General features: G+C 39.6%; 1 protein-coding gene across 2 annotated transcripts in view; it reads right to left on the reverse strand.

Moving 5' to 3' along the window:
• Positions 1 to 635: 635 nt before the first annotated feature.
• Positions 636 to 12,763, reverse strand: part of vav3 (vav guanine nucleotide exchange factor 3) — a 96,027-nt gene continuing 83,899 nt past the window's right edge. For both annotated transcript variants that reach the window (XM_029528709.1, XM_029528710.1), the window contains 3 exons: positions 12,215 to 12,344; positions 5,810 to 5,961; positions 636 to 4,635 (listed from right to left, as the gene is read on the reverse strand). In XM_029528709.1, the coding sequence (XP_029384569.1) occupies positions 4,591 to 4,635; positions 5,810 to 5,961; positions 12,215 to 12,344 (327 nt within the window). In that variant the 3' untranslated portion in view covers positions 636 to 4,590. The remainder of the gene's footprint in view (positions 4,636 to 5,809; positions 5,962 to 12,214; positions 12,345 to 12,763) is intronic.

The following is a 12,763-nucleotide window of genomic DNA, read 5'->3' on the forward strand; positions in this document are numbered from 1 at the left end:
TGTCAGCATGATCGAAGCAACAAGACCCAAACAGTATCCCCACATTTATTCACACCTATTAGCCAGTACTTAGCCAAGACAGTGAGTCCTGGAGAGAGAACAGCAACAAAACGTAGCACCATGACAGCAATTTAATGAGCACTACTATACTTTGAGGACCAAGTCCTAATTTTAGCCAGAAAGTTCCTTTTATGCCAGCTTTCCAGGCCTTTTTTTTCTTTTTTCTTTTGGTAATCCTTTCTTTTCGATTGATCAACATCAAGAAGGGTACAACAATTATACAATTTCCCCTATGATTAATTCATTCTCAGTCTCAGAGTTAGATTACAAAAAATTGTAAGATTGCTTAAAGGCCTGTAAAGTTACATAAGTGCATAAATGTTATTTGATTGAATGCAAAATTTAAATATATTTCCCTCATTCATTACTTTATGCAGTTACTAATTAAGTATTAATATATATACATTATTGTGTAGTATTCTAGTGTAGTAATGTGCAGCATATACTGTAGTAAAAAAAATCTAATATTATATATTACATAAATGTATGTAAATGTATAGATATCTGTAGTAAATTCAAAGGTTAGCTGAAAATGTGCAGGCATGCAAGACATAAAATAACAGTACATTAGAAGAACCAATATGTATTTTTATTATAAGCTATGTACATATTTTACAGTATGGTACAGCAACAATACACACTAATGCTACACAGTCAGGACTGCATGGTTTTAGAGTTAGGCCACAGCGGTTGGGTACCGTCATAAGGATACATAACACTGAGTGTACAGTAAGTACAGAAAACATCTTTGGCTTCAGTGGGATAACAAAACACATGAAGTATGAACAAGAAAAGGACAAAATAAATTACCACATTGTTTGAGGTGTCATTGGATTTTCATCCCAAAAACAATCAAGTGTTCATTGTTCAACAAGATTTTTATTTATTTATTTATTTTAATGTTTCTGTGACTGGGATGTTCAGTATCATACAAAACTGTCCTCACGTGTCCGTTCTGGACTATCCAAAACCCCTACTAGGCTCAGACTTGCCCAACTCAGAATTTTATATCTTATACTGTAAATTCCAGTAGTAGTAGTATGAGGAGATAACGCTGGTGTGAGCAATTTGTAATAGATTTTGTACTTGGTGTTATTTCACTCAGTCTATTAATTTGTGGTAAAATTAAACTAGTCCTCATTTCTCTGAGGTTGTTTATAGAGAGTCATACAACCTCTTTGGCTTTTTCACTAATACTTCCTCTTCTATTCTCCTCCTGCCAACATACGGCAGTTTCAGCCTACAGAGATTGGCTTGTGGGACAGAATACAGAGAGCAACTGAGAAGGCAGAGATTGGATGAAAGATAAATGGGGATGGAGAGCAGTAAAGAGAGACAGAGAGAAATGACACAGCGAGATAGAGCGAGGGAGAGAGGAACTGACAGAGAGATGGATGCAGCCGGGTCGTTGAGGTGAGGAGATGGTGTAATGATTAGATCAGAGATACCCTTGAGCCTTCCTCCTGTCCCTCCTGCACTCAAAAATCTAGATGCACGGAGGAGGGGAAGTCCTGCAGTTGTAAATGGCCCTGCTGTCAGAGTTCATCTGGGTGGAGGAGGGAGTGCGGGAGTGGATTACCGGAGTCTGCGATCAGACAGGCCTACTCTGTTGCTCCACTTCTCCGAGGACTTGTGCTGGATTACATTTGTGCCCCTGCCACACCACAGGTCATTCTAAAATCTCTTAACGTTACAAATTTAATGTCTGACTGTTCAGTGACTGCAGGCTTTTCTGGAGGCAGGAGGGCGGGGGGGAATCTCACCATTATCATCATCATCATCATCATTGTAAGGGTTTCTCAAAATTTAGTTAATCAATTGTCTTTCAAAGAAATCAGAATAGAGTTTGTGAGCAAAGACTGATTTTCTTAAACATATTTCACCTAAGTGCAACCTGAAACCTGAATTGTGTGCTCTTTCATACCAAAGACTTGCCTTTAAGGCATCATCTTCCTTACTGTAACAAGTCTTACAATAACTGCATCTGCACATATTGTTTCCCTCCAAATCAGATGATGTCATCGCCAAACTTTAGCAGGTTGAAGGTGACTGCCAGGAGAGGAAGATATATTTAGAATGCTTCCATCTAGTGGTCACTTAATGACACTGTCAATGGAGCAAAATAATGATATAGATGTTATGAAACAAAACTCCACTAATATGACATGTCTTCAGTCTAACAATATGTCTTAGGATATATTAAAATTTTTCTCGTGCTGCCATGGAATGGCAGCACTGGCAGGGCTGTGCTTATCTGTTTTTGGGTCGCGGGGTGTTGAGCAAACCCAGCTCACATTGTGCAAGGCAGGGTACAACCTGTACAGGTTGCCATCACATTGCAGGGCATACAGACATACAGACACAAGCAACCATTCACACTCACACTCAGATTGGCAATTTAGAGTCAGCAGTTAACCCAAACATGATGCCTTTTGATGGTGGGAGGAAACCCACGCAAGCCTGGGGAGAACACAGAGAAGCCCCAGGCCGGGAACTGAACCCACAACTTTCTTCTTGTGGGGCAACACCGTGTGGCCATGTTGGCATCCATTAAGTCCACATATAAGCACATCTTTACAATAGAGTAAAGAAATATATTTCTCAGCTGTTCCCCTTGTTCATCACTAGAAGTAGTATGCAAATTTCAACTGAATTTACTAAATTCCAAACGAAATAATGCTTCATTGTAAACAGCCTCAGTGAGAGATATCACTGTTTTATGCACATTGCATGTTCAATCATTACAAAGTTCCCTATTAAAAAGGTAAGTGATGGATGATTTGGAGTTTCGTACATTAGCATGTTCATGTATCTGAAGAGCGGAATGACCTCATACTGAAAAAATGACTGTCCAGGTTCAAAGCGGTGTTTTGAACACCTTCATAGAAAGGAATGGATGTGACAGAACAGAAATCACCAGCCATTAAATCAAATGCATATTCAATATGGACTTAATTAGTTTTGTGGATAGATATCGGTAGCTTGAGATTAAAATATTACTGCACATAGCCAACTGCTGGGGAGTCTTCAGTCACAACTCCAGACACGATTTGATCACTGCTTAGGATTCATGTACTCATCCGTCTTAGTCTGACTATATACTGATGTGTGTTGAGCACCAGGTTTCCTTGTAAAAGTATTTATTCCCTCAAATGTAGGAAAATAATCTTTCACTGTGGATTAAGGAGACAATGTGCATAATGTACATGGAGGTGAGGGTAGAATACAGAGAAGGAGACAGGGTGAGCAGGGTGAGCAGGACAATGGTCAGCTGGAAGATGAAAAAGTGGTGTCTGAAACCATCAGCATTCTTGGATTGAAGAGAAGAATTCTTCATTCTGCCAAATTGTTTTGTTAAGAAAAAACAAATGAATGCAATAGCAGTTAAAGCAGGAGACACTAAGTCTCCAGCAACACCAGGAAGATGATGTTTGATACATAATCTGGTAAAATTGTTGGTCTGGGTTATAGGCTCTCACAAATAGTAACTTCATCAAAGCAGGTATGGAAACCGATAAAGCTTGTGCCAAAAAAACTAAGGCAGCAAGATTGAGAATGGAGAAGAGAGGAAATAGAATAAGGATAAAGTTTGGGTGTTTGAGTTTCATCTGCTTTTCTTTTCTTCAGTTTTATGTTCCTAGGGCAGGTGGCTTGTTCCCAGACACTAATGCCTCCACTAAGATAAACTCTGAGCGAATAGGATCTTGTTGACAGAGCTGCCAGGGATAAGAGCATGGAATTACTAACAGCCAAGACAACTAAAACATGAGAGGCTAGGCTGCAGATAAAGAATGTAGGAGGTGGAGGGGAAGATGGAAACAACAGCGATCAAGTGCTGGCACTGTTCAGTGATGCTATCTAATGCCATCCCTCTCTTACATCTCCTGTAAGAGTGTTTGTTCAAATGAGTAAGTCTGTGGTGATCCTAATCTTAAGGGGAGAAGTGGTGGCGTTATGGATGTGTGACTGTAGTTCATCAAGTCGTCAATAACACCTGCATTATAGGAACAAACAGTGAAGGTTACTGACTGAGCTCATTTTAGAGTGAGGGTCTTGTCCAGCTCAGAACACAATTTCCACAGGGATGGATGGATGGATTGAAAGAAGTGACTTTTGACCGACAGCTTGCAGAAACAGGTGAGAGTTGAGTGCCAGCTAGGACAGAGAGAAGAATGGAGCACAAGTGAATTATGGATGGATGGATGAAGTTAGGGAAGAAGGAAGGGGATGTCTGGCAACGGTATTTGTCTCACTGACAGGCAAGATGCTAGTTGTTGGAGTTATTTAGACTCCCTGAGTTGACATAAAATGAACAGGCGTCTTTGATCTGCATTGTACTGCAGCCGTTTCTCTCCCAGAGGCCTTCTAAAGTTTGTAGGCTGCTTAGCTCTGTGGAGGAGAGTGAAGCCACACCACTTGAGCAAGTAGCTGTGCAGACATTCACTCTGTTTGTCACTATTATGAACTCCATCTGCGTAATCCACTGCTGCCATTCTTCTTTTAACTTACTCCAATTCCCATGGTGCACCGTCACTCGTCACCCTCCTCTACGTATGTAGATGGAAACCAGCCCACCTAAGCGGGAAGATGGGAATCAGACAGCGGGTAGGTGAGCATTGTTTCTAATTTATTCTGTACTCACTTTCCCTCAGGTTCCATTTGCTTTTTATAACTGGTTTCATGAATATTCCAGAATGCTTTCAACTGTTTACTGTTCACAAAACTTTCAGTCGATCTTGTCAAGTGCAAATAAAAAAATTATATTTAACTTTATTGGCAATGGTATTGGTTTGCTGGTAAAGCTACCGGGCTGAGGCTCAGGAGTGGATAGAAAGAGACAACGGAGGCAGGATATGGAAGATAGCAACATTTACAACAATATCAACATAAATCGTGAGAGCAGGGTTTTCCATGCAATGTGAGTTGTGCACCATGCATGTATGCGAGTGTATATATGTGTGTGTGTGTGTGTATATCATTAAGCTATTTGAATATTTATATTTATAAATATTTTTAAATTAATTAACATATTGTATATGTTTCCACCATCTCCAGTCTTCATGCTGAGCTAACAAACTACAGGTTTCATATTGAATGGACAGTTGTGAGTGATATCAATGTGTTCAAATGACTATTCCTCAAGGTGTGTTAAGACAAAGAAAGTATTTTTACCAGAAAAATGTTTTAAATAATTCCAAAATGTGTTCAGCTCGATTTAACCATTTAAACAAATGGTTAAAGTTAAAGTTAAAGTTAAAGTTAACACCCTAAGTGAGTACAGCACATATTAGATGCAAATAACTGCCATAAAGTATATTTAACATTACTACTGTAAAAAATGTAAGAAAGTCCAATGTGTATCCATTACTTGTGCCAATATTAGTATTTACAGATTTGACCATTTTTATGGGTCAGATTCATTTAGTTGAGTTGGTGGTATAAAAGTTAGACTGAGGCAGCTGTGTCAGTTGTTTTCAATGGCTTAGGTTTTCTACTGTAGAGCATGAGTACACACACACAGGCTCAGTTTGTTGTTCAGTCTCGGCCAAGCTGATATGCAGTGGGTGTCAGTACATATTATATAATATGTATAATATACAATATTTCTTAGCATTGCTTTGCTGCATGTATGTTTACAGATCATCTCTTTCTATTGAATGGAAACTTTTCTGCATTTTCTTTTTTACATTTACATTCTTATATTTTCTGAACTCTTCCAAGTATTGAAGATGGCTTTGTTGTCACTCACCCTGCCATTGACCTCACCCCTCCACCAGCCATTGGCTCCAGACCTTGTGTAGATCTTGACCACATCGCCCTCTTGCAGTGAGAGCTCTCTTGTGTCACGTGAGCTGTAGTCATATCGTGCTATGGCCACTCCAATAACTTTGGGAGTAAACACTGGAGAAGGAGAAGAGAACAAGGAAGACAACATCAGCTGTGATACTGATATTCTCACATACACTCACACAAATGTGAAGATGGAGATAGCCTGATGTCAGTCTCACATATATCACACCTGATATATATATATATATATATAGACACATTCTGACCTCATTTGATATGAACAGGTTTCAAGACGGGCACAAATTTTACACATACAAGTGGGTTATTCACTCACAGCTTGGTGGGGACATTGTCCTATTGGGAATAAGGCCGAAAAAAATCATTTTCTGTGCATGTTATGTTACTATTTGTTTCACTTGCAAAGTGGCCTGTTGTCATTCCCACACTGCATTAGCTACAGTAATTTTTTTACTCAGTGTACACTCATTTGGCACTGAGTACCTACCATAGCTGACATATCTGAATGAATTCACCAAACAGACATTAGTTTGTTAATATAATTGATACATTTGACCTGATACAAGAGAAAACACTCTTTATTAATCTTGGGAGCTGGTAAAGGGTTTCATGTACAACGTTTTACAAAAATAATAAAACCATTCACCAACAGTTCAGCAGCAGGATGGCCATCTCTCTGTGTGCGCAAATAATAATTAAAAAGGATTTGCAAAGTATCAGCAGTTAACTTTGATAAATTATTCAACAACTGAAAGCGTATTCAGAAAAACTGTTGCTCATGCAAAACAGTGTAAATGCACTGGAAAGATTTTTTTTGTCGATTTGTGGTTGTGTAGTCCATATCTTTAGTTAAGAAGGCGCAGCTAGAATTTTCTGACAGCCATGTATGTGTGCGAGCAGACATCCATTGAGGAGGCAGCACTATAAGAGACAGCTGTAGAGCAGGTTAGCTAGTTACCCCTGCTCCATTCCACCCTGCCAGCTCCCTTCCTCTTGCAGACACTGACTGAAAGGCTAAGTCAGTCTGGGCTGAGCTGACAGGAGGAAATGGAATGTCAGACTTCTGCAACCTGGCCGTGGGGATTTGATATCTAGTATAGAGGAGCTCTGCGTATTTGGACACATCCAGCTTTACATTGATGGAGAGACACACAAGTGCATACACCAAACTGAAAGTATCTCTAAAAACACCACTCTCTTCGAATCAGCATTCGCCGCGCACACTGGAATTTACATGCATCATGATACAAATACAAATACACACATGCAGCACATACATGCTTTACTAAAATAAACATCTGCTATTCTTCACACAGGTCATGATATGTTTCTGCACACAGCTATAGAAGACGTGACATGGTGCAATGGGAAGCTAGGTGACAGATGTAAACGTAAAGATCTGCAGGCACTAAGCTAAAGCCAGCATGCTAAACAGCCTTCCACATGAAAGGAAAGAGAAAGATAAACAGAGAACAGGCAGACAGAGAAGCAATACTAGTACCTGACCAGAAGGGAGCAGAGGAAGGAGGCACAAAGCTGTAGCCGGCAGGATTTACAAAAGAGAGGCCGCAGAGCAATGGGGCTATGGCAGGGCAGGCCAGGAAGGGAGGGAAGAGGCATGAAATGGGAGGATGGTAGGAATAGAGAGCAGCAATGGAGAAAAAAAATAAAACAACTTTAAAAACAAAACAAAACAAAACAAAACAAAAAAACAACTGTGAACTTTTTTCAGGAACACAATAGCACACAGATATACTTAGATCATGTAGATTAAATGACGATAGCTGGAACTCCCCCACTAATGTTTAGTGGTGAAATGATGCATGATATAAAGATAATTACTTGAGTAAAGATCTGAATTTCCAGGACTGACAGACATGTATAATATGTTGGTCTGCCACTTTAAAAGCTACAAAATCTGGCTATTTTGGGTGTAGAAAACACACTCACAAATGGGATTGATTTCTGCTGATAGAAGCATCAATAGCACTTTTGTAAAATTTGTGGAAAAATCCAATATGTGCCAGAAATTCACAGAATTAATCAGAATATATTCAAAATCACTATATGGCCATGATGTTTGTTTGTTTGGTTTTTTGGCTTAAGGTTAAATGTGTGATAATATTTATAGATTGTTTGTACATCCCAGCCTAAATAGCATATTATCTAAGCAAAAAGGAGATGCATGTTTGGTCCAAGGCCCAACTTAAATTACATCACCATAGATTTGAATTTTTTTTCTAGAAAAAGTAAAATGCAAAAAAGATTATTACAACTGAAATCAAATAAATCACAATATCACAATATTTGCCAAAACCATCACAATATGGATTTTTTTGTATGTAATACAGCACTACTCGAAGCAAAATTGGAAGACTAAACTTCAAGTTTAAACATATCCAAGCCACCACTCTTATGTAGGTAAAGCATGATGAGATGAGAGAAGAATGTCTGTGTTTGTCATGGACAAAACATGTTTACATTCATTTAATATGGAGAAACACGCAGCGTTCACAAAAGAGAGTCATCAAGTTGTAATACAGCCCCAGCTGCACTGCATCCCATGCATCCTTCGCTCAGATGACCTGATCAGTCTTATTCTCTCATTGGTTTTATGTGTACAGTTATCTGATGTTTGCACCACCAGCACAGTTTGCTGTTTTAACTGTGCCTTTACCCACCTTGTGTACTTGTATTTCTCTCTGTCTGCCAGAATTTCTACTGGCAAAGAAATAAAGGAGTAACAGGCATTGATTAAATTTTGGCACTGTCTTACTGCTGGCAGAGTTAGTGCCTTTCTCTCGGGAACAGAACTTTCGATCCTCACAGTATTTGTCAGGGTTGAAAGTATTGGTCAGTTTTTATAGATATAGGCACAGCTATAGTCAGGAGAAAAAGAGGTGCCAAAGGTTTTTTCTGGTTACTTTTACAGTATAAACCGAGTAACAGTTGGTGGTCAAATGGTTGGAATAAGTCTGTCCACAAAATTGATTACACAATAGGAAGCCGAGAGGGCAGTGTAGGTGGTTGAGTGGTTAGCAGGCTTGCCATGTTATCATTCACTTCTTGCCTGGAACCTGTGCTGCAGGTCATTTCCCTGTCTCCCTCCTTGTTTCCTTTCAGTCTCTGTCACTTACGAAATGAAACAAAGGAATAAAATGCCCAAAAAATAATAACTTAAAAGAAAAGGGAAGCTGAGAGAAACTGCTGGGACTCTGGTGTGGGAATGAAAGAACTCTGCCCTCTGTCACACACTGTAAAGACGGATGTCAGAAATCTACGAGGTAAACTCTGGCCTTTCCATGAAGCAACTGTTGACATTTCCTGTTGTCAAGTCAAATCATGCAGCTACAAACAGCCAATTCAAAAGTTTCTCACGCTGCACAAAAGCCTGCATTTTAGCCACAGGGAATAGAAAACCTAATCCAACAGAAAAGGTGATTGCAACAATACTGCTAGCAAGTCAACAGGCCTAGGTTGTTGATATGCTGTAAAAAGAGAAGAGATCCAGTGGTTTTTAAAATGAACATTAATCAGTGCACTGAGAGACAGCTGAGCAAACCCTAATGGTGTCTTGGTATGAGCAATATGAAGACTTATCGCCCTCTACTTCAAAGAGCCACCAAAACACCAGCTGCATTCTTTGTGCTTAATTTTTGCAGAAAATAGTTTTATTATTAGTTTTTTTATTTGTGGACCACAGCAGAATGCACATTGTGAGCAGGCCAACTGATGCCAAGCACACACACACAGTCCCACTGTCAGCTCAGGCCCATCCAGAAAGGTGCTGTGGGCTAAAACTATTATTATTGCTATTGCACTTTGCATGTTGGTTGAAAAATCAAACATTTTTGCCTTCTGCAAAACTGCCCAGAAACCCATAAAATGTTGCATTAATTAGCAGTCCTCCTGCAGTGTTTCAAGAGCATGAAAATCATTTAAAAGTGAGAAAATCAAGTCAAAAGGAAAGTTCAGTTGCTTTGCTTGCCTCATATACTGGGCTTAATACCATTTTTTCTTCTGGCATTGCTTGAAATACTAAGCATGTGTGGATGTTTTACAAGGCAAAGAGCCCTTTTGTTTTGATGTTGGCAGTAAAATGTGCATCTCAAACCTCTCTGTAGTTTTTCTAACAAGTTCCCAAGTGGCACATCAGCCAAACTTGGAAAAAAAGAAACAGCTTGATTTTATAGTGAACAACTCTCCTCAAAAGTTAGTTTTTTATATCATTAATAGTTATATCCCATCCAAACCCGGTCCAACTACAGATGAGGATGAAAGAGGATCTAACTGGATGTGGTGTTCTCTGTCATCCAGTGTTGATAAATAATATCTCCAACACCTGAATACTGATCAGCCAGGTTAGAAAGGGTAATGACTGATGGAGTGCCAGAGTTTAGGAGAAGCAGCTGCATGCATAAATGCAGTTTTCAAAGTGTTGGTGACAAGCGCTGCTGTGTGTTGAGGAGTTGTCCGGCCTGACCACATCACTCATTCTTAAGGAAAAAAAAAAGTTTGAATATTTTGGGATATCAAAAGTGTAAAATTATATTTGAGTTAAGATGAGCTGAAAAGTCAAAGGTGACCATCTTCTGCGTCTGTAATGGTTCCATAACAGCATCTTTAAAATCAATTGTGATCATCACTGTGACACTTCCTCACCTCATGATGTCATACACACACATTTGTCACGTATGATGTAACAATGCGCAGTTCAATCACAACATCTAATTTAACTTTAACTATTCATTCATTCACTCATTCATCTTCGCTTTTCTATTTCTGGGTTGCAGGAGGTGCTGGAGCCAATCCCAGCTCATGTTGGACGAGGGTGGGGTACACCCTGCACAGATAGCCAGTCCACCACAGGGCCAACATACAGAGACAGCCAGAGACAAACAGCCACTCACACTCACACTCACACTCAGACTCAGACCTACGGACAATTTAGAGCTACCAATTGACCCAATCATACACGTGTTTGGATGGTGAGAGGCAACCGGAGTACCCGGTGTAAACCCACGAAATTGGGAATTGAACCCCGGCATCTGAACCCATGATCTTCCTGCTGTAAGGCATTGCAGACATCGCCATCTTGGCTTTTTAAAACAAGATATTTGGAGGGGATGGTGGAGCTGGGGAGGAGTGACTAGGATCTGGCCTGCTCTGAATTTATTTGGATTGTCAAGGAGGTTGAGTGTGTTGCACAGTCTGTCAATCACAGGGTAGCTACGACCCAATGTATCCCCTGCTTTAGGATCCATTTCCTGTAAATGGGACCATTTAAAAAAAAATGGGTAAATAAACTGGAGATTGAAGCCATTAACTCATTCGGAAAATCTTTCCTGAACTAGTGACAAGTGACAAGTACTTTCACATAGACTTCGACACAATCAGACATGTGTTTACAAACAGTGTTATCGTCTCCTGATGGACATTCTAAGGAATGTAGCTTTAAGACTCTTCAACATTGGCTTCACTTTTGCAAACTCCACACAGAAAGGCCCCAGCCCAGCAACCAAACCTTCTTACCTTGGGGAAACAGCGCTAACCACTATGCTGTTGAGAACAGTCAATTGAAGAAGCTTAATTTCAAATGAAAATATTGATCATTAATGTTCATGATTTTATTTGAATTTGCTGGCATGCAGTAGGTGCTGTAGAAAAGCCTTTGGTTTTGATTTTGGATAACCTACTGAAGCCTGAAGATTATCTCACTCCCCAGAAACTTGAATTAATTTGATATTTAGTATAGGTCCAGAGAGTGTTTATCAAATATAATAACATGCTGAGTGGTTTCCCGAACCTCCGTCTGATGACTCAAAAACAATTAACATCAGAGAAGAATGAACTGTTTTTAACAACGGGCTGTGCAGCTCTTGCAAGACTGTGAAGATGCTCTCCAGTGAATCAAAGCAGGGTGGCAGCATGACAGATAAGATACCAGAGAAATCAGCAGCACACAGTAACAACACACATAACAGCTCAAAGTGTTAACACTAAAAGGAGCATGACTGACAGGACAAACAGGTCACTTTTGCTCTAAACATCAGTCTGCTGAGACTGATCAGGTATCAGAGTATGCAGCTAAGACAGTTCATCAAATAATTGATTACTTGATCAAGAGAATTTTGGCTGGGACCTACCAATCAGTCATTTAAGTAAGCTTTTCAGCAGAAATGACAAACATTTGTCGTTTCCAGCTCCTCCAGTGTCTCTCTCTTCTTGAAATTTTGTTATCCATATCCATATTTATTTTTATTTAGTTTTTTTGCAGGTGGTTACTTTATCATTGTCTACCATTAGCAGATTGGAGTGTCTGCTTTGAGTGGAAATGTCTACTCACTGTTGCCCCCTGACCGGTTGAGCCGGTGCACAGTAGCATTCTCCGGTCCCCGGTAAGGAAACTGCAGTGTGGTGTCCAGACTCCTAAAACCTTCTCTCAGGGAATGGTGTTTGTAGTATTCAATCAGCTCCTGATAACACACACACACACAATAACTCAGCATTGTTATAAGATGTGTCTTTACTAAATGTCTCACTATGTCACGCTTGTCAAATGACACACAAATCAGCAGGAAAACTGAATCTTATAATTACCACAGTATCTGCTGCTTTTGAACTCGTGTGTACGTAAACACGAGCTGAATATAATGTATAAAAGACCAAAAAGCCATGTTGCTATAGCTTTACTGTAACATACCTCTACATCAGACAGAGATATTGATCAGGTTTCTAAAAATGCACTTTTAACTAAATGTTCCCAGAAGTCTTTTGACACACACTGATATTCAAATATTACACTTTCAAAACATGTTTTTAGCTAATGTAAGATAAAGAAAATCCAGTGCTGGCATATACAAGACTGAGGAACCTTTCCAATAGGCACTGGAGT

Source organism: Echeneis naucrates, chromosome 20, assembly GCF_900963305.1.
Source record: "Echeneis naucrates chromosome 20, fEcheNa1.1, whole genome shotgun sequence".
NCBI lineage: Eukaryota > Metazoa > Chordata > Actinopteri > Carangiformes > Echeneidae > Echeneis > Echeneis naucrates.